Consider the following 23,150-nt stretch of genomic DNA (forward strand, 5'->3'; position numbering starts at 1 on the left):
GCCAAGCTATGAGAAAGCATTGCGCACAAGACTTGCAACGCCTTTGCACTGAGAAATCCGGTTTAATGGAATTTAAGAATTCCCTGCTGGGTATTTCAGAGACCCTTTGGACAGGAAACCGCTTGCTTGGATTGATTAAAATATCCTCTGCAAGGGTTTAAAGGAACAGGAAGCTCGGGTGGTTGTTGTGCATTGCTCAACGTTGCTGCTGGGCGTCGTGTAAACCAGTGACGTCATTTCAACATTCCAGCCTCTTTTGGTCACTGTTCCGGATATGCAAGAGGTTGACTGTTTCGCGAGATGCGGCGCCACCGAAGTAAAAATAATATTTCCCTCTTTGGCAGTTTTTGGATTACAGCCCGAGTCAGCTGTATGTTCCAGAAACATCTGTGTTTGTGTTTGCTTGCAAGCGCTGTTTCTTCTTTTCCTCCATGCGCCACCATATCACTCTGTGAGAAACTGCTACTCCTTTGGCATCCCTGTCAAACACGGCGCTGAAAAGTTATAGTTGACGTGTACAGCTTTGCCCACGCGGTCCCTTGGCTACTTTGCTTTTCAAAATCTGTTTTCTCAGTGTAGTCTCCCTCCATGCAAAGCCCAGAGCATTGGGTCCGATTTATGAGAGTCTCCCCCACACACACCGGAAGAGAAACATCTGTAGCCAAGGGCGTGCTAAGGTTCATGAAGCGGAATCTGCCCACCCTTAGACTGCAGGCGGGCTGTGTGCCAGGGTCAGCGACTGCCACAGATCGGACCGCATCACGATTCACAAGGGCGTGCCTGGTCTCCCGTGTCAGAAGCGAGATGGAGGGAATAGCAGTGATATACAACTGGGCAGAGGTCTGACACCTTTGGCTCTCTGCATAGTAGAGGTGGGCAAGCCTGGCCAGGCCTGGACTCAAACGGGGCTCCCGCCCGAACCTGCGCTGCGTGCTGCAGGCGCGCACACACACCACCCTCCATCCGTGGCTTCCTGCCCCGCCCTAGACAACACTCGTGCAGGAGACAGGTGTGCAGCAGGCCAGCAGCTACAGTTTAAGGCAGACCCCACTTTTCGCCTTATCTTCCATTTTTGGGCATTTCTTTCCATTTTGCCTGCGATGCGCGGGCAAAATGCAAAGAACTGCCCAATATGAACAAAACAAAGTTTCCCTGATGCCGGTTTGTGTGGTAAGAGGGCGCAAGGGCCGCATTTCTTTTTTTCATATTTGGGCATTTATTTTTGGCGCAGCACGGCCAAAATGGAAAAAAATGGGCAAATATGAAAAAAAATAAACACCGTCTTGGTGCCTTGTCAGCACCCGAGCTGCCAAACGTGGCGCATTTGTTTTTCTTCATACCAAATATGAAAACAAATACAAATGGCCCTCATGGCGGCTTGGGTGCCGAAAGGGTACCAGGGGCGCGTTTATTTCTTTTCCTTTTTCTGCATTTCTTTCCATTTTGCCCGTGGCACGGCCAATAAGTAAAGAAATGCGCAAAATGCGAACAAAAGTAATGCGGCCCTGATGGTGGCTCGCCAGGGCTGTGTTTATTTTTTTTATTTATCTGGGGGGGACAGGGATTTCATGGGCTCGGCACGTGGTTTATTCCTAAAGCCAGGCCTGACCCCCAGGCTCGGCCCTACCCATGAAATCCCTGCCTATCCCAGCTCTAGTGCATAGTCTATGGTTAGGGACAGTGCCTTAAATGGCACTGAAAAATTAGCCCGAGCTCATCAAGGGGGCGTGGCCTAATGGTAGGCTGTCGCCTGCTGACTCGTTAGGCCATGCCCCTTTCACGAGCAACGGTTTAATGGGCTACAGGCACCCCTGCCAGGCATCCCTTTGTAAAGATCAGCACCCTCTCCCTCCCGCCTGGGAGAGACGGTGCTGATCTCTTCATTTATTTACTAACAGCTTGCCTGGCAGGGGACAGCGCCTCGCCTTTTCAGCCTTAATGGTGGTGCTGCCCCTAGCCGGGCATCATGACAGAATCTTCATGACATCATGGCATCATGGCAGGCATCATCATGACATCATGTCATCATGGCAGGCATCATGACAGAAGCACCATTAAGGTTCAAAAGGTGAGTCAGCTGGAAGCAGAGGCCTTTTTCCTAAAGCCCGAAGCTTCAGGCTTTAGAAAAAAAGGCCTTGGCTTCCAGCAGCCACACCCTTTTAACGATAATGGTGGTGCCAGCGTACGGGCATCTCTTGATTGAAGGGATGCCTCGCAGATGCTAGTGTCACCATTATGGATTAGAGGCAATTTTTTCTGAAGCCTGAAGCTCTCGTAGATGAGCGAGAGCTTCAGGCTTTAGAAAAAAAGCCTTGTCCTCTTGCACCTGGGGCTGCCATGGGACATTCGTGAGGCCCAGAAGGGCCCTGTCTCAGAACTATATTTCTGACCCTGCCGGGGCTCGGCTCCTGCTGGCACCGGCCCACTTAAAGCCCTGGTTTGGGATCATGGGAGTCATAGATCAAAACAGTGGGATAACCGCAGAGTCCTGGATGGACTTATTTGCTGTACATTTCCTTCCCGGAAAGAGAATCGCATGTAAAAAAACCCCGCATTTTTAAGTGACAGTACCTTTAAGACCTATCACTGCATAAGGTGCTTACTCAACATGGATAGGGGGCTGACCCCAGCCATTCAGCCACGTGGTGTTCAGTCAGCATATGCTAAAGGAAAGTCTTTCAAAACACGCAGAACTGCTTGCAACACCCGACATGTATGTGTGCACGAATGAAGTGCTGGTGACTGGTCTTTTACACCCAGAGCCATTCCTTCCTCCTGCAAGCTAATATCAGTGATGTGGGTCTGGGCGAATGCGGCCGTAGGTTGGAAGGCGCACTCCCCACCCCACATACTGCACCCTCGTCCATACACAGGATTGATACGATTTGCATTGTTTTACAAGGTTCCTTTTGGAGCAAGCATCCAGCGCAGAACTAATGGAGTCACTCTTCCTGTCTTTCTTACCAATTCACTACTTAGGGGCCGCAAAACTGAGGCGTTCTGGAGCAGACTGGAAAGTTATCAACACAGCCACAGCCAAGATGGTTGGACTCAGGGGCATATAGGAACTTCACCTGGTTGCAGGAGTCTAGATTTGCACATGTTGCATGTTGCAAAACATCATTTACTCCATTATGTGGCTATTTATTTAAAAGTGTTCGGGAACATTGGCCTTTCCCTGTTACATAGACCTAACATGCAATGAATAGTTGAAAATGTAGGGTTTACAAATTGTGCAGGCAGTGTGCATGCAAAGTGATGTTATGTTAGGACATTTATAAAGCGCAGCATTCACCAACGAGGGCATCAAGGCGCTAAGCAGAGAGAGTGGTAGGTCAGCAGAGGAAAGCTCAGAATTTAATCAGAAGACAAGAGCAAAGTCTTGAGTTGGCAACAGAAAGAAATATACTGTGGCCATTTGTTAGCCTTGCTCAATGGCAAGGGATTGCAGGTTACTAGGCTTTTGGGATAAAGGCCTTACCTGTGGGGGTTATCACACGTTGGTGAAAATTTCAGAATTTCTCTGAACATGAAAATGGCAAGCCAATGTGATTCTTCTCTCAGATTTCTATTGGCATTAATTCTATAGGATTAATCAATTTTTGTGAACATATTAAACTGCACTAATTAGAAACTGTGGAACTATCAATATGCTTAAAAATCGACTTTTTCGACGAGTTAGATGATGCCTTTTCACCCAGATTGAAATGTTGCATTCCTCTAAGTCAAACCGGAAGGAGAGCCTCCAGGCACCGATCACCCATGTATTAGCCAATTTGATGGATTCCAATTGATCGAATGGCACATCTGGCCGAATTCGGCAGGTACCATTCGATTGATTAAAATCGATCAAATTGGTTAATCACTACCAAACATGGGGACCGGGGGTTGTGGGGCTGTACCTCGCTCCCCATGTTTGGTAGTGGTGGCCTTTGGAGGTACGGAGGAAAAGAAAGTTAGGAAGGAAGAAAAGCAGATCCTGCCGCGTCGGATCCGACCCACGTAGGAGGGACGGAAATGGCGCCACAGGATCAGAAGAAAAGTGGACGTCCAAAAGGTAAGTGGAGGGGGTGTAGGGGATGTATTGGGGGTGGGGGATCAAGGTTTTACTGGATTTGGCTGCAGAAAAATTGTCTTCACGGCTAAATTGACCACGTTACAATCTGCCGCAAGGAATTCTGCCACGGCCAAATCACAAACATCCATCACCCATATGGCAATGTTCCAGTTGGCTGAGAGGAATCTATTTTACACCTGATTCACTTGCTACCTGCTGACCCTCCACCCTCCCCTCAGTACCGTCACAGGCCTGCATCCATGCACCGTTAAGGCGGAATGTATTTTAGACCCCTGTTCGCCTCACGATGGAGACTAGGATGGCGAGGGAGTGAAGTCCATTCTTCCTTTCCCCCAGGAAGCACAGCAGAGGTGCTGAAGAAATGGCGACCAGTCAACAAGCTTCCCATTTCGCTGGGCAGCCAGTAGCATCATGACCCCTCTCGAACCCATAAGTTCTGCTTCCGGACTCCTAAGATCCTGTATTGCGCAGTCACAGGGAATTCAACTTAATTATTATATAACTAAGTGTACTGCAAGGTTTCCAATGCTAATCCTAAATGTGTCCAAATAATACTGGATAAAGGGGAATGCCTTTCCACACAGCATATTTCTGATAAAGATACTATCCCACCTGTGTGGCATCAAACAACTTCCTGTGCACACACTCATGCACCTCCTTTGGACACTCTTTACTTAACCGATGAGATCACATGGTTACGCACCACGATACACACAAGGATGCCATAGAGCGTCTCATGCAATTCGAGTGCTGCATAGAGTTGTTGCCGGGGACTTGGGGGGGTCTATAGCCCTGAGTCTTTTGGTTATAGCCCCGGATAGAAGCTCAGGGGCTAAAACCAAAAGGTTAGCTAGCCCCTAGTCCCAACACTCCTGTGTCCCGACATTACATTAACATAGCCCTGGATCTTTTCCAGACCTAGCACCACCCCTGACACATCCAGAAGGATGGATTTCCTTCTACGCTCACCTTCCCCATGTTATGCACTTCCCAAATCTAATTCGTATTCATACACTACAATTTATAATGTTTTATATTACACCTGCCATCAGATGAATTCCCCCTTATGGAGAGATGTATTTGAACAACCATCTGTGCTTATCTTTAATATTTTAGGCGTATTGGAGAAACATGCACCCAAGCGTCCTCAAACATTACACTTCTCCATTTTATCTTCAAGATTATTAGTCTCCTTGTTATTTGTTACATGCTTGTCTTTTCCTCTACTCTGTCACGTTTCTCTTTCATAGCAGACTAAGATCTGGAAAGCCTGTGCAGGAGCACAATTTGCCACTTTCCAGGCACGCCTTGATGCTCTGAGTCTACTATGGAAGTGGTTGGTTACAAATTAAAAATGTGTAGCATAGCATACCATAAACCAACAGTGCAATCAATAGTATTACTGTGATAATAAACCTAGTATTTGAATACAAGGGCTACTACTGCAAACATCAAGACAACATTCAGGAGGCAGATGGTGGCTGCTGGTCAAATGACTAGGCCCCGCCACTGTGTTGCACCACCCACCACCAGTTTTACATCTTCCAGGTAGCTAATTAAGGACTCCAGGCCAGCCCCAGGCAGGCAGTATTGAGGAGGCTGCCACTCAATTGCTGCGCCCAACACCAGTTTTCACTCCTTCCAGGTAGCCCCTTTTCCTTTGCAGTTGGTGAGCTGGTGCAAGTGGGTCTTGGTCACATAACCTAAGCCCGAGTGACCTGCTTAGCACTGCCCCTTCCTTTCCTTTCTCAACTCTTAGATCAAGGGAACCCCTCACCCGGGCGTCCAAAGGGAAGAAAAGGTGAAGAAAAGGGAAATTCCTGTTTGGACCTGTTAAGACCGGGTAGACCTAGTACCAGAACCTCTGCTCCTCTAACATCGGGTAAGCTCCCTCGAATATGTGTTGCACCCCTCTAACCGAACTGCCCAACCCTACTACCAGCACTTATCACCAAGCACGCCGCTCAGCAGCAACATCATGGACACTACATCGGAGCAATCTCACCCACGTTACCATAGACCTCATCAGCACTTTAGCATCCACCACTACATGAAAACTGATGCTTGCCAATGTCCGCTCAGCAATGAACAATGCAGAAGACATCACTGACCTCATCACCACACATAATAAATCTTGATTGCTGAGACCTGGATGGCATCCACCTCCACCCACATGATGTCCTCATCCACAAAGGCTACAGAATTCTATGAGGACCCCAAACAACATCAGTGGAGGCATCACCATCATTCACAAGGCATCATGGTAATGTACCCAACTGGACATCACCACCATTGGCTCATTAGAAAACATTTCCTGCCTCTTCCTGCTCTCCCCAATGGTCACAGTAACGTTTTAACTCATCTAAAGACCATCCAAGCCCAACACCGACTTCATTGAAGACTTCACAGACTTGGTCAGCAACATGTCCCTCACGCATGCCAACATCTTCATCAGTGAATTCAACATCCCTGGTAACACAGCAACCAGGTCAAAGAAGGAAGATCTCCACAACCCAACTCAACACTCTGTACCTCAGACAGCACATGAAAGACCCAACTCACAGTAAACGTACTATCCTCAACCTCACCACCACTGCCCTGCCTCCGTCCTCTTCAAAACCATCAAGCACTGCATCAACACTCTGCCCGAGCCACCTGTACCAGACTCCATCAGACAAAATCACCTGCCATTATGTCTTTCTTCATCAACAAGATCAGCATGGTATGCCAATACGTAGACACCAACACTATAACTGAAAGCACACTACACATTTCTTCCCGCAAAACCACAACTACCTGGACAATTTTCAAGACATTCATTATGGAAGACCTCACTGCCAACAAAGCATCCCTCAAGGCCACATCATAAGTGGACGATATCCTCCCGACTTCTGTACTCAAGACCCTTTTGACGGAAGCACTCCTCCCTTACCTGACAATCATCAACAGTGCCCTAACTCAAGACACCTTCCCCTTGATTCGCCAGACCGGAAAAATCCTCCCACTTCTTAAGAAACCACCACTGAACCCTGACAACCTCAGCAACTACTACTCCATCATCCATCTTCTCTTCCTAGGTAAGATCCTTGAGTAAGCCGAAGCCTCACAACTCTTCCAACACATCAAAGCCAGCAACCTCCTTCCATCCTACCAATCTGACTCCAGATACAGATGCAGCACAGAAATGGCCATCATCAAGGTGATCGATGATGCCCTAATAATCTTAATTGATGGCCATCCTTGCCTCCTGGACCACCTGGACCTCCCAGCAGCATTTGGCACAGTAGACGCAACACACTCACAGACAATCTACAGAGCTGCATGGGAATCAGCAAGATCGTCCTCAGCTGGTTCAGATCATACCTTACTAATCGCCACAAGTTTGTAGAATTGGATTCCCCCACGCCACCAACTCATCAACTGTGGAAACCTGCAAAGATCCATACTCTCACCCTTCAGTCTTTTTTTGGAACATCTTGGAACCGTCATCGCTCCACACAAAGTCCCCATCGACCAATATGCAGATGACACTTAGCTCTACCTCAAGATACTCCCCATCGAAAACAACCAAAGGCTCAAGGCATGCCTCGATTGATCCAGTCATGGGTGTCCAGTGCTCATCCGAATTTCAATGCCTCCAAGACTAAAGTCATACTGCTGACCAACAACAACGAACATCCGCACATCCAGACCTGACTCTCTGCTATGCACCTTGAGGGCTTTAAACCCCAACTGGCCACGTGCACCCAGTCCCTTAGGTTTTAAATTGACAGACACCTTGCAACAACACATAGCAAGGAAGACACAAATGGCTTGGTAAGAACCTTCTCTCCTACAGAAAATAAAGCCATTCATCCCATAAAACAACTTTTGATCTGCTGTCCAAGCCTTGGCCCTCACCCACCTGCATGCTGACACTGCCTTTCTGGAAGGGCTTCCGCATTCTGGCGACTACCATGGCACCCCTGACATGTGTAATGCATGCTAAGCATGACTCATCAAAGGACTTCACAAATTCAACCACATCACCCCAACCCTCCTCAAACTGTACAGGCACCCACTGCAAGCATGTATCATCTTCAAATCCTGCTGCATCATCTACAAGGCTGTCACCTCACTACCTCACTGAGAAACTCAGCATCTCTCTAGAAGCCTATAGTCCACTAGAAGTAAGGAAATGTGCATTCTTGACCTCTGACAGCTCAGGAAGGAAAGAACCAGGAGGCAGTCCTCCTCTGTCTATGCCCCAAGCCATTGGGACCTACTCCCTGTCAACATTAGTCTCAATACCTTGCTTCTACAACTCAAGACCCTACTCTTCAAGGAATGGCTCCTCCCTAACACCTAGCTCCACAGGCCCACTGCTCCCCTGGGTGATCTGATCTCCACCGTTTCATCCCCTGATTGCTTGTAGATCAATTTCTGACAAACTGCCCACCTCCCCCGTCCCCTGTTGTTAGCTCCCAGCCCCTTTATTTCTCTGCTTCCCTCGCCATGTTCTTCACCCAATGATTGTAAAGCGCCCCGTCGCTTCTCGAAGCTAGGTCTGTGCTCAGTAGTAAATACCCTAATAATCATATATCACACTGAATGCTTGCTTATTTTCTGTAAAAACATTATACATTGTAAAAGTTATTCCTTTACCAGTCATCTCCAAATTACTGCAAACTGAACCTGTTATTTTGTATGTTTTTAATTACAATTTGTATACAGAACCAGACAAAATGAAATGCAAGATCACTTGGGCCCATCAAATGCAAATAAAACATGAATATTAGGCCCAGTACACAAGCTTTTGATTTTAGGGTGTCTCGTCTAATAGAAAGATGATAGAAAGCCAAAGGCCAGTGACCTGTTGTTAAACTTCCAGATGCAGAGACAGGTGGTTGCCACTGAAAAGCCAGTAGTGATGGCCTGGAGCCAGGCACTTGCCATGTGGGTGACTCTGCGCCATTCATGCAGACCTTTCAGAGGTACTGGCCTGCTGGGCCATCTCTCGATGCTGCTATATACTATACAATCCCTGACAAGTGATGTTGATGGACACAACAAACCCTACATTTTCGGGGTGGCTAACCCTTCAAAACTTGGTAGAGGTGCTAACTTCCAGAGAGGGTGGGGAGGAGCAAACTTGTTTGTTTGGGGGGGTCATATAATTTCTTTACACATTCTAATGAGACAGTTCTAGTGCAGCGTCAGTGTTACACACAGTTAACTCCTTTAAGTCTGAAAGCACCCACTTAAGGACCCCTAGCCTTCCAAGCACTCTCCTGGCATGTAAGTACTAACCCCACATCACGATCACAATTGTCTAAAATTGTATGCATACGAATGCTAGTGCTCACAGTGAAATGCTTCACGTTAGTAATTGCAGGGCCTTTGCTAACAGTGAAGCCCAGGCGCCGTTTAACATCTGTGTCCTGTTGTTCTGTCTGGCCACGGCTCTGCAAGTCAGCCAGGCCGAGTCAAAATAGCCTAAAATGTCTGAGTGGGAGAAGCCCGGTCAGCTCGATGCTGTGGCGCCGTGTTGTGTGGTGCATTGCATCCTACTTACGCGTCCGGTCCTTGTTCCAGGCATGGCACGTGATGGGCTGAATTCCAAAGCTATACAGAGACATGTCCACGCAGGAGACTCGGGGTCTTCTTCTGTAAGGCACAAGACACAGGCATATTAGTTAACATTCCTGGCATACTACGCCAAAGACCAGCTTTTAAGCACACTGTGCCTGGCTCACAACTCCTCATAGTGCATCGCGCAAGGCAGTGTGGCCGTGAACAGGACATACACAATCTTGAAACAATGCTGTTATGCATAGTGTGCATGCAACGTGTGCAATGGTTATGCTTGTGAGCTGTCCCGCATACCCACATCCACTCTGGCTGTGTCTCTAGGTAGGCCCGCCCTGTCTGGCACTAGTACGGCAGCTCAGTGAAGCAATAACTCAAATAGTGTTTGAGCAAGGGCTAGGCTCATTGTGGCAATGTACCGTAAAGAAGGCCGTGGTGCGGCCAACTTACATATGTAGTTGCAGAGGCGTTGCTAGGGGGGAATGACTATGCAAGAATGTGCATCACTGCAAGGGGAACTAGTAAAAAAGCTGCACGTATTTAATATGGTTGTAAACCTGAATAATGTGCCATAGAAGGGCACTGAGGTTTGTATGCAGACGGCATATGGCATTAGACATTATACTCGTAATATCTCAGTGGACATAGCAGAGATAGGCAAATAACACTTTTGTTTTTTGACTAACACGGACTTTCATCGTTTAAAATTCATTAAATTGCTATGTGTGTGTGTGTTAATAACACCTATTAGCACCTGGAGGCTAAAGTCGCTTTACCCCTTAGCCATCTGCGGGACCAGAATTCGGGTTTACCTCATGGTACAGGCGGTATGCAGTCTTTGCATCGAAAGTATTTCCATCAAAGGTTTTTCCATCGAGAGTTTTCCAACGAAAAAATGTGCATCGAATGTCGAGATTTTTGATGGGCAATACCCCACTCTGTGATGCTGCCCACCACTGCCTGCCTCCCCCAAAACACTGGTAGTCTTCCCCACACAGCCTTGTAACCCTGCCTTCCCAGAGTACTTAACTCTGGCCTGCCAACCTCCCTTCATCTCCGGACCCTATTGCATCTCTGATCCGCTCCGCCGGTTGCCCTCTGCACCGTGCAAATGCCCGCCATGGCAAAGAAAGAAAGACTAGGAGTAGTCCCTTCTCCTTTGTCGCTGGCGGCTATCTACCTGTGAAACAACGGCCACACTCTTTGCCAATGTGAAAAAAGTTATTGGCAGTGTGGATCATATGCCTGGGCGTTAATAGCAGTAACCCCACTGTGCTGGGTTACTGCCCAGTAACGCCCCAGAGACTGCTTCTGCAATAACAAGGCACATTACATCTCTACAGGGAAGACCCCACCTCCGGCACTCCATAATGCTTAACTATTCAAGTACTTAGTCCCCTGGGCCTTACATGCATACCATTTCCCGCTTTGCCCCTTACCCACTGTCAATAAATAATACCTTCTGACACAAACATACATAGTAGTCTCTTCTGCCCCGTACTCCAAATGTGTAGATGGTACACTCTGTTTTAATCTCTCCATAATCTATGTTAGACTACACTAAATAATGAGAAAAGAAACAAAAAATGGGACCTCAAACTCATAAGGGAAATCAATATACGACGGGCCGAGTAACATGATGTTGAAAAAGAACAAAGAACAACGGGCAACATTCATTCAAATTTTGTTTGAGCAGATTGCTGCCTCTGCTACAATCCCATCATCCTGGCAATCGGCGGTAGTTGTCCCATATATAAAAAAGGAGATTGATGTGATCAGAACAACTACCGTCCATTTGCCCTTTTAGATGTGATAGGCCAAGTGTTTGCCTCTTTTCTGCAAAAGCGACTTGCCCGATGGGCAGATGAGGTGGAATCTTGGATTCCGGGCAGACCGGCTTCACTAGAGGAATGGAGGTTGAATTGAACCTTGTGTTGTTGAACTTGTTGAAACTTGAGACCATTAAGGGTGAGAAAAATCTTTTCTAGCTTTTGTTGACCTACGTCAAGCGTTTGAAAATGTAAATAGAGATACATTGTGTAGAAAACTGGAAAATTGGATTTGCCCACCAGACCTGCTACAGGTGATTAAAGCCATAGACACAAAAACTTTTATAAAAGTGAGACTAAATACTGAAGGAAACTTATGTGACAACATCAAAACAGAGTAGGGGGTTAAGCAAGGTTGCCCACTTGCTGCACTATTGTTCAAGCTCTATATGGCGGATCTGCAAACGGCCTTCAAGACAACTAACTCCTTCCCACCAAGATTAAATGGTCAACACATTTTGTGGGCTATTTACGGAGATGATCTGGTGCTGTTAGACACCATGCAAATTGGACTCCAGCAACTATTAAACGACCTGGTGGTGTATCTGCAATGTAACAATTTACAAATCAATGTCGCCGAATGAAAAATCATGGCTTTTGGTACAAAGCTTGGAAAAAAAGGCAAGCCATTCAAGTGGTATGTTGCTGGGGACCAACTTGAAAAAGTGCACTTAATTCGGTACTTAGGTATCTTATTTAATAAATCCTTACGAGAATGGCAATGGACACAAGATTTAAAAAGCCGGATGAGACATCTGTCGCTCCGAGGAATGAAATTGCACGCGGCCTACGGGAAATTTTCAGTGACACCAATCATCATGTTTTACCACCAAAAGGTGATGGCGACAATCACATTTTGAAGTGAAGCTGGTCTAAATATAAGAAGAGCAATGTGGGAGGCGCTGGAAGGTCAATTCTGGCGTAAAGTGGTTCATCTGCCAGGAGGAGTTCCTATTACCTCAATCCAATGCGAACTCGGAATTACAATCTTTATATTCCGTGGTTCTTTGGAAATTGGTTGCAATGCTGAGAAAAATGCTATTAGTGCCAGTAGCAGCTCCGTATCAGCTTCTAGCACCCCGACCGGGAAGACCCTATGAAGGTCTACTCAAAAAGTGGACCATGAAGATACAGGAACAGCTAGTCTTTGGCAACATAGATATTAAATTTCTTCTAACAAATCCATGTGCAGCCAAGAAAAAAATGGCTAATTGGCGACTGGATAGCCACGTGTAATAAGAGGTGAATTTGTGACAACTTTAAACCCTGGTGGTGAAGCAAGGCAACTGAACATCCTTCCAAAATATCTGGAAAAATGTCCGTCCAGACACCACCAGGGGGGCTATGTGCCACAGAGGAGGGGAAACTAGGGATAATGGAAAGATTCCACCAGGGTTTGTTGAAATGTGAGCATCTCCACCCTCAGGCACAAATAGATTATATGTCGAAGATCTCCCTGCCCCATGTCCTGGAGGAAGACAACAGCATTTTACAAGCCCCCATATCCGCACAGGAAATAAGTGATGCCATAACTGCATTACCCCCTAACAAGACCCCAGGGTCGGACGGACTGGGAAGCGGATACTATAAAATGTTCCGTAACCAACTGCTGGGTCCACTAACAAAACCATTCAACCATATAGGGGATATTGGCACGGTCACACCCGACATGGGAACTTCGACTACAATTGTAATACTCAAGCCGGGTATAGACCGTACAGATTGCACTAGCTACCGGCTGATATCACTGCTCAATACTGACGCCAAGCTTTTTGCTAAAGTCCTCACAACAAGACTTGCAGGGGTCCTGCCCAAAATAATCCATACTGACCAAGCAAGGTTTATAAAGGGGAGACACATCCAAGATAAAATCAGGCGAGCGGTGGATATAATAGATCTGGGTACCAGAACGGGACAAAGGTTCATTATAGCCACCTTAGATGCAAGGAGAGCGTTCGACAGTCTAGACTGGACATATCTGAAGTTGGTTTTACAGAAATTTGGATGCAACCCCACCTTCATCAGAATGGACTTGGTGAACTTTCGTCTCTCGAGAACCTCCTTTATGGTTAATGAGAAACCTACAACAAAAATTAAAATACACAGAGGTGCACGACAGGCCTGCCCACTCTCGCCCTTAATTTTCGAAATGGCAATGGAACCTATAGCTGAAATAGTAAGGCAGGACCCGGAAATATGGGGGGTCACATGTGGAGGGATTACACACAAAATAGTATTGTATGCTGATGACATTTTGATGTTTCTTGGGGAATCTAGGAACACTCTACCAAAAGCACTCGATAGTCTACAGGAATTTGCTAAGATATCAGGGTTTACCATACACTTCACTAAATCTAAGGCTCTGAATATCACAGAAGGGGATGAGGAGATTGAGGTTCTGAGGTCACGATACCCACTAGTTTGGGAGGGAGAATCAATAGAATATCTGGGAATCCGATTAACAAGGGATTATAAAAGTCTGTACGGAGTGAACATAACACCCCTTCTGAAACACCTGAGGGAGGACCGACATAGGTGGGGCACCCAAGAACTATCCTGGTTCACGCGGATTGCGGCACTCAAAATGTCTCTACTACCCCGACTTTATACGTGGTAATCCTCCATTCCAGTAGAGATTCCCCCCAAGGTATCCAAAGCACTACAGGGAGACCTGACTTCCTTTGTCTGCCACAAGGGGAAACCCAGAATACAAAAAAAAATTCTAACAAGACCACCAATCCTGGGAGGCCTGGGGGTCCCTGATGTAGAGAGTTATGTCCTGGCCGCACAAATAGCACCAATGATGAACTGGAAGAGGGAGGACATGTCAAAGGGGTGGGTGGGAATCGAGCAAGGGGTGACCACAATCCCACTGAGAACAATACACGGGCTGCGGGTAGGAGCCAGGGAAGCAGAAGGTCATTTGTTAGAGGCGACCAAGTTGTCACTGAAAAGGATGGGATCGAGCCTTGAAAAGGCGGAACATTATCCCAGGGCTGAATCCCTTTACCCCAATGGCGCATAACCAAGACTTTACACCGGGCAAACAGACCCGGTTCTGGGAAAACTGGGACAAGGGCAATCATTATACTTGAAGGACTTCTTTCAGGGGAGCAACCCATTATTATTTGAGGAATGCAAGCAGAAATTTGGCATAGGGGAAAGAGATAGATACACGTACATTTAGATCCGACACTGGATAACACAAAAGGAAGTTAAGAAAGCAGCCATCAGAACACCTGGTGGGCCTGGAACTGACGCTACATGAAGGGGACGAGGCAAGGGCGGTATCTAAACTGTACAGGTTATTGGACAGAGCACAAGAGAACGACACCCTCTCATACATGGACAATTGGGCAAGGGATCTGGGGGCTCCCATCACTGAGGAAGAGTGGCCGCAAATTTAGAGAATAACACAGAAATCCTCCAAATGCACAGCCATTAGAGAGACGGCACATAAGATTTGTTTTAGGTGGTACTTCACCCCCCCATAGACTGCACAAAATGAACCCTAATTATCCGCCCACATGCTGGAGGAACTGCAGCGGCAAGGGAGACCTATACCACATGTGGTGGTCCTGTCCTAAGGCGGTTCTGTATTGGAAGGAAGTCCTGGGGCACATAAAAGAAATTACAGGGAAACAACTGCCAGCCAGGCCTAAAGTGATACTTTTGGGAACAGTTGTCAAAGATATTTATGCAGCAACTGGCAACAATGCAGCTCTCATTACCCACATGTTAATGGCAGCAAAGATGACCCTCGCCCAAGGCTGGAAAAACCCAGACGGTCCTATAATAGCATGCTGGTGGGTAAATATTTGGAACGTAATGGCTATGGAGAAGATAGGGGCCCTGAAGGACGGCAAGTATCTGAAATTACGGGCTATTTGGGACTCCTTCCTTGACTTTGTCAGAGACAAAGAAGCACAATATTTTAGGCCGAACTTGTTGAGAAAAATTCAAAACTGGGGGCCAACAAACAAAGAGCAGAGAACCTTGAACCTGCGAACGATGTAGTTTAACGAAACACAACAATGCCATGGGAGGGCAGAAGCATTGGTCCATACCATATGGGAATGGGGAGGGATCAGGATGGAGATTGGGGAAAGTTTGTTGAACTGTTATAACCAAAGTTAGCCCAAAGCTCTTAAAAATTCACAATCAATTATCCTAAAACTGAAGAGTTGTACGCGGCCACCGCAAATTGTATGTGATACGTTTATTGAGGCACTTTGCCACTACAGTAACTGAATCTGATTGTGACTGAATAAATAAAGTTAAAAAAAGAAAATCTATATATATAGACAGATGTTGACAATAACCAATGTCGTTTCTGCGCAAAGGAAGTAGAATCGCTTAAACACCTGGGTACCGAATGTGGATCCCTAGTAATCCAAAGAAGTCGCTTCCTGGCCAAATATGCCCCAATTAATGGCAACATGGATGACTGGTTGCAGACTCTGATATCAGGTAGAAGTTTCAAGCTAATCTGCTCAGCAATTTACTATTTTGACAACATATACCCCGGGAGGATAGTTCAAGCAGCAACGTGCTCACCTTGGAATCAAGACGACACGAAGCAACACAGGTTCGATCCCCGGGTCCGCGCTTAGAAACCTCTGGGTATTTAAGCACGTTATAAATACAGAACTAAGACAAAAAAAACAATTACGCAATTAAAAAACAAACAATCCTGTAACAGCGCCTCGATACCCGCGGGCTGTGTGAGCGCTTTAAAAATGCGAAAAATAAATAAAATAAATCAATATTGTTGAAATTGCTGCCCAGGTCAAAATGTTGGTCTTTAATCCCTAAATGATGATGTAATCACATGATATGGACGTCTGTTTTGTCTTTGATGAGTGGATTGGATATGGATATAGGTATGGATAGCGAAATGATAAGATGTAAATTAAAGTTTGGTATAAACTTAACATTTTACAATAAAGAAAATTAAAAAAAAGTGTAACTAAAGATATCATTAAGACAATGTGGGCCCGATTCATGGAAATGTGTGCAGAAATCCAAGGGCGGCATGCCGAGAATGGCACTGCGGGAGCCTGCGCACAGAATAAAATATGCATGCCCGCCTATTCATGGAATTTACTGTGCAAAGTTACCTTAATCGCAAGTTGCGCCCGGAACGCTCCTACATGCCCACATCCAAAGCATAACAGCAAGGACAGCTACCTTTGCCACTCCCCCGTGCACAAATACACTCACCCTTCAAACAGTGAGTGTGGTCCCTCAGGCCTGCATTTCAGGGACCCTGCGCAGGGTCACCCGTAACTGTTGCAGGCACGACAACATGCGTATGAAAATTAGGAACTTGGTATAAACTCAGAAAATCTGCATGTGAAACCATGTAAACCATTCCTGCACCCCGCTACATTGCTTAAGCACACCCCTAAGTTAGATTGGAACCCCGGTTGCGTACACGCACCTCTAAATCTGACATGAAAACCCACCTCTGCACTGCAAATACTATGCATAAGTGTACTTACATCTGCCTTTGAGTTGCGTAGTGATTGAGGGATTTGCATAGCCATTTCTCTACCCAGAGGCTGCGTGGGTGGTTCCGTGAATACGTGTTGTTTGATGCAAATGTGGGTGTGCGAGGGACTTCCTGCGGGACGTCCCTCGTAACGCCCACTTTTTCTGCATGTTCATCCCCATTTTCTGTATTGCGCCACTTTTCCAGCACTCTGTGCAAGCCACTCCCATGCTCTGCATGGTCTCTCGAGCAAGGCTCTCGACAGCTCGCACACGTTCCAGGCCTGCGCGAACTCCACGCAAATCCCAAGGAAGTCCTGCGCAGTCGGTTCCATGAATCGACGAACGTGGATTTGCACGCAGTTTGGAGCGCAAGTCCCCTATTTCCCATGCAAATAATTCCATGAATCGGGCTCTGTGTCACTAAACAGTGTAATATTTCACTATTCAAACAGAGGAAGGCCATTGATTTTAAGTGGTGCTGGCATAAGTGAATTACGAGACAACTATATTTGAATAGCCAATATTTATTTATGTATTTATTTTGGCAGAGTTTATTTATATAGTACTTTTATCCAATGCGCCTTACAAAGGAAAAACAACAGTGGTACAATAAAAATGAATACGAGGAGCAAATGAAAAGGAAAACAAGCATGATCCAGAGACTTAGTTCATATGACGATTGAGGTGAAGAACGTTTGATAATAAATGATTTTGAAACCTTTTTTTAGCTGTGAAAGAGAAAGGCAAGAGCGAATATCTGCATGTGGGGAATTCCAAAGTTTGGGTGCAAGTAGTTGAAAGGAATGGAAACGAGAATGAGGATAAGGAACAGAAAGGAACAATTGGGATGTGGAGCAATGTGTGTGGGTCATGAGATGGGAAGAGAAGAGAGAAGAGGAGAGGAGAGGAGAGAAGAGAAGAGGAGAGGAGAGAGGAGAGGAGAGGAGAGGAGAGGGGAGGAGAGAAGAGAGGAGAGGAGAGGGGAGGAGAGGAGAGGAGAGGAGAGGAGAGGAGAGGAGAGGAGAGGAGAGGAGAGGAGAGGAGAGGAGAGGAGAGGAGAGAAGGGCAGGTGCAGGAGCGGGGATGTTTTTACTGGAGTGAATATAATTATTTCAAAAGGGGGAAACACTATACCATGACTGACGATTTTTTTGTGTGCATTGGTTGCATACATTGAGCTGAATCACCTCTAAGGACCCCCAATGCAGCCAAATTTGATCCTATGCGATAAAATGATTTGCCAGGATCACGTGTGTTTACATGATGGGCTCTGAGGATACATTGCAATTTATGCATTTCCCCCATCTCTTGCTGACTCTAGTTGAGCATTTGAGTGCAATTCTATGTGAACGATGGGCTTCCAAGGTCTGAATTAGTAGCTGACTTGCAAAATACACAAATCACATAATAGATCAGTGCGAGAGACTTTAGGAAATCATTATAGCAACGTGTAAAGCAGAAAGAATATGAGTCATTCCCGAAAGCACCAAGAGCACAAATAAAATTCAGATCTGCAAAATAGTTACTAGGCAGTTCAACAAACGAGACATGGTTCACAACATTTATATCTGCCGTCTTCTCCAAAGTAAAATGTAATGAAGGAAAAACACTTATTGGCGGGTGTTCTGGATTCGCATTTCCCGAGAGACACACACATATCACCCGTAGTGTTACATTGAGCATCGGCTAAGATGAAACCTGACCAAAATATTGGGCAAAAGCGTAGGTTGCGCAGTGCTTAATCTGTTATAAAAAAATAAGTGCCAGGTCCCAAAATATCTTGGCTCACAGTGCCGGCGGTCGTGCATTTGAACACACTTATAGAGCATATACACGTCTGGACCATACGTGTTGCAGATCCATCTCAGCAGCCTGATTGGCTTATCTTAGCTGGACAGGGAGTTCTCCGGTCTCTTAATTATCTTTTGTTAATTCTGGGTTTTAGAATAGCTAACTAACTAAAAGGGTGTGCATTCTGCTTAATTTGCCTTGCTGCGTGGCGCTGGTTGTTGGTATTTGTTTACATTAGTTTCAGTTTGCATTTTACCAAAATAAGTAGAGTTAACCTTGCTTGACTGCCTGCTGGACACAGACACAGGCGTCCAAAGCACATGAGATCGGCAAGTGCTTGTCTCGACATCTGTGCACATTGGACAGTCAAACACTTGAAACTGGGAACTTAGGGCGGGCTCAGCATTTCATCCTTCTTAAGTGAGGTCTATGTATTGGGTGCCATTGAAATGGGAAATACACCTTTTATTGCAACGCTTAAGAATACCCTTTGGTATTCGTGGATACCCTGTCAAGTTTCAAGCAAGAGTCATATTACAAACCACTGCACATCCGAGAACAGCACCCTCAGAGGACAGAGAATTGTCAAATAAATAAATACCACTGTTATCTTTGATTCTGTCCTTGGAGCAGAAGAACCAAAAAGCTGGAAACGTGCTTGTCATCTTTCTGTGTAGTGGCAATTCTCCTTTAAGCGGGACACTCTTCACTGGTATACAAAGGCAACGCCTTCTGGATGCTGAGAGTGGTGGGGGAGATAAAGCTACATATTGCAGTGAGATCTGGTTGCTATGTTCTATTAACAAATCCATTCTTTCTGTATCACATTCTTGGTTGGTTTGGATTGAACCAAATAGGTTAGACAACACACACCAGAAAAATGTGGCTTACAAAAGATAGACTGGCTGTGGCAATATACTGCCTTGGTGGCATGGGCGGAACATGGGCACTCACTCTACTTCAAGGCCACCCCGAAAGCATGTACAAGCACCTACAGAGGTGGACTGGTAAATATGCACATTTCCTGTGAAAGTCTGGGGAAAAGGCAGCCTCCTGGCATTATGGTAAATTTCCCCCCATGATGACGGCTCTAGTGGCGCTCTTCAGTAGCTGAGACCCCTTGAACACTGGGCCTAGTAGTATCGCCATACTGACTCCAAATTCGCTGGACCTGTGTTCGTTGACCCACTGGGAAACTCTGAGCAGTCGGTCAGTACATTGCCCTCAAGCTTCTTCATTGCGGATAGCCCAAAAACATGGCTAGCGCTGGTGCAGGCTATACATCTAAGGCACTGGATCGTGTTTTGCTTCTGTATAGATCACGCGTCAGGGGTGCTGCGTGGAGCCTTTCCTGATATTTTCCAGCTATCATCATGAAATGCTCTGCAAAGGTAAGCTTTAGCATGTCCGACACTGCGCGGGTCAGTGGCTTGTTCGACCACACTACTATCTCCTGTGACCATTCAAATAACCTTCGGTGGAGGGCAGCAATTCGTTTTTTGCAGCATTGGGGAAAACATCCACCATATTGTTATAACAACATTAAAATCATTTATTGTTTGCAAATTTAAAAAATAGTTTCCAGCTATGACCATGATATTGTGTCCTTAACAGAAGTAGCTTGATCGTCACGCTTTCTACCACTTTGTGATTTCCAGAAGTCTGATCCAGATCTGGGTAGAGCCACGACTAGATGTCAATGTTAAGGAATGCACTGAATGAGGTTGAAGTAGTACAAGAGGTCATATTGGGCCAAACGCCCCCTGCGTGCATTTAAACTTTCCCATGAGGGTGACCGTGACCAGTATTAGTGATTGATTCGCAAGGTCTACACATTGTTTTTACAGGTCTCTCAGACTTTCTTTTCAGTGACTCTTGGGCAGGGGTCAAGCCCTAAAAATGAAAGTTGGGGAACTCATCAACACACGCAATGGGACGTGTCGTCGCCAGAAATTAGCATATCAAGGTGAACTATGCGCATTTTATTAAATTGGCTTTGCACAACCACCCAAATTGCACAGGCGGAATGGCATTTGCCTTTCATAAAATCAACACACACACAAAACCAAGAGAGGATATTGTCTTCTAATAGTGTTTTTGAAAACGTTTAAAAGGTGTGCATGTTTTAAACTCCAAGAACCAATACAAATGTTTCCCCTGGAACCTGCAGTACCGAAATGGAACATTTCACCTTTAGTTGTTTGCTGTTTTTCATTGGGGTATATAGTGCAGTGGTGAAGTGTCCGACTTGCAAATCTGACGACTGTGAGATCGGCTTTAATTCATAAATTCAAAAAGGACATTCATTGTTTCTCATTTTAGCTGTGGGGGACTGAGTCCACCCTCTGAAACCAGTGGGTGGTCTCCACCCACCTGCGTGTAGCCTCGACTTGAGCCCTGCTCTTGATCACCCTCATTGCATTAGCCCGCACAACAAACACATCCTCTTTCCCTATTGATTCGATAGCTCTTCTTGTACCAGGGATTCTCAGAGGATTGCCAGATGGGGACTAGTTCAGTGTCGCCCAAACACATCATTATTCAATGTCACCAATATTGATCCAGATTCTTTTCACACGGGGGTGGGGGCAGTCCGATATCATATGAATTACTTCTCTACATGCTGTAAGCACCCAAGATGGCGGACGCGGGCAGAAATCTACGAGATCCAACAGCGAATAACAGGCTTACTGAAAGGTATTCTGACCCATCTTGCCACTGTACTGAAATATTCCCTTAAAGCTGTGTGAATGTGCCCTTGCCCAGCTTCCCTCTGGCTGCCGCTCAGTAGCGCACAAAGACAATTCCCACCTTCTCAACAAGTAATAAGGCACAAGTCACATCAGTTACCTGGCTTTTGCTTTGTCTCTAAATAAAGCTAAATTATGCTAACTAGCCTTGATTTTCTGGTCTAGGCTATTTACATGACCCTACTATGCAAGCATGACTTTAAGAACCTAAAAACCCTAACAAGAAAATATACCCTCAAGAGGTAAAAAAGGAATATGAAAATCTGGCTCCATGAACAAGAGATCGAACTAAGATATGCCCACACACATTAACCAAATAACCTTCCCGCTCCACCCATGACTTCTATACTTGACTATACTTGACTCTACCACACATATACCTTATGTCTAACGTCCGCTGCAGGCCACATTTATCTATTAACGAACAATCTTAAATCGGCATACCTCAGCTCTGCGAAAGGTTACCAGACTTGTACCTATGCCCATAACGTTCAAGCACCAGAATTTCTGTTACCCATGGTGCTTTACCAAAAGTGTGACGCACACGATGTAAACCAACGGTCAGCTCAAAAGTCAGATACTGGCTGTAAGAAAGCAGGCGATGCCTCTAGTATCCACAACCCCATGCATCTTGTTTGACAACAGCGAATTGCAGAAGAGTGCCCTCCAGTTTAGGATGAAGGCACTCCATATGTCGTACATCTGAGCATTGCTGCTATTAACTTAAAAGGCAAAGCTATGTGGGGGGCGCTGTGGAGCAGCCCAAGATGGCTGCTTAAGCCTTAGAGCTCCGTGTGGCTCCGGCATACATCCGCCTGCATCTGCGTCCACTGGCTCCTTGCATACTCTTGCCGAGGCTGGAGAGTTGCCCCTTTGTATCAGGCTGCACCTGGCAAAATCCCGACTCGAATCGCTGTCTGGAGACCTGTTTGCGGGCACCCTTCGTTGGAGGCTAGCGGACTCGCCGAGGCTGCGGCGTGGATTCGTCCCCCGCCTCCTTCCCCTTGTGCTCCGGCACGCTTTGAGCGCAGTGGAGCGCGAAACTGGCCACCTGCCTGCTCCACTTCGCCTATTGAGCACCCGGCGGAGTTATCTGAGGAGGGTCTGGATCTGGGCTCCTGACAACGGCGGCCCCCCTGGGACGTACCGCTCCGTATGCACTCGACTGCCGGGGCCGTCGCTGGAGCACGCCCTGGCCGCCGCCCCTGCACCCGGGGCTGGAGCCCCTCCTCCAGCCGCGTGTGGCTGCTGGGCCGCAGCCCGGCTGCATTGACGGGCTTGGGAATCCTGGGCGGGCGCGGAGGACCGCGCGAATAAGGTGAGGAGCGGGGGAGACACGGCGGACTGAGGACACGGCACTCGCTCCCTCTGCTGCCGTCTGTCTCACCTGCATCTACTGCCATTGTAGCAAGAACTGCTCCACAGTAACACCTTCCCTGCAGCCCGGGTTCTTAGTCTGAAGGCCCTGTGGGTGCTGGGTGCCTGGCCAATATTCCGCTTCTGCCCTGCAGTGATTGGGCCCTTATTGGTGTGGACACTGCCGGGCTGATCCTACGCCGATTGTCCTGCTGGGGGGCTGTCCCCAACAATACAACTGCTGCACCTCCTGATAACTGCTGACCTCTGTGGGCTGGTGCC

At 46.7% G+C, this 23,150-nt stretch overlaps 1 protein-coding gene across 1 annotated transcript in view; it reads right to left on the minus strand.

Annotated features, from left to right (window-relative positions):
• LOC138583114 (actin-related protein 2/3 complex subunit 1A-B-like) overlaps positions 1 to 23,150 on the minus strand; it is a 388,531-nt gene that overhangs the window by 238,631 nt on the left and 126,750 nt on the right. The window contains exon 2 of the mRNA XM_069655071.1: positions 9,633 to 9,724. Within this exon, the coding sequence (XP_069511172.1) occupies positions 9,633 to 9,696 (64 nt within the window). The 5' untranslated portion in view covers positions 9,697 to 9,724. The remainder of the gene's footprint in view (positions 1 to 9,632; positions 9,725 to 23,150) is intronic.

This window comes from Ambystoma mexicanum, chromosome 3q, assembly GCF_040938575.1.
Source record: "Ambystoma mexicanum isolate Mex_15411 chromosome 3q, UKY_AmexF1_1, whole genome shotgun sequence".
Taxonomy (NCBI): Eukaryota; Metazoa; Chordata; class Amphibia; order Caudata; family Ambystomatidae; genus Ambystoma; species Ambystoma mexicanum.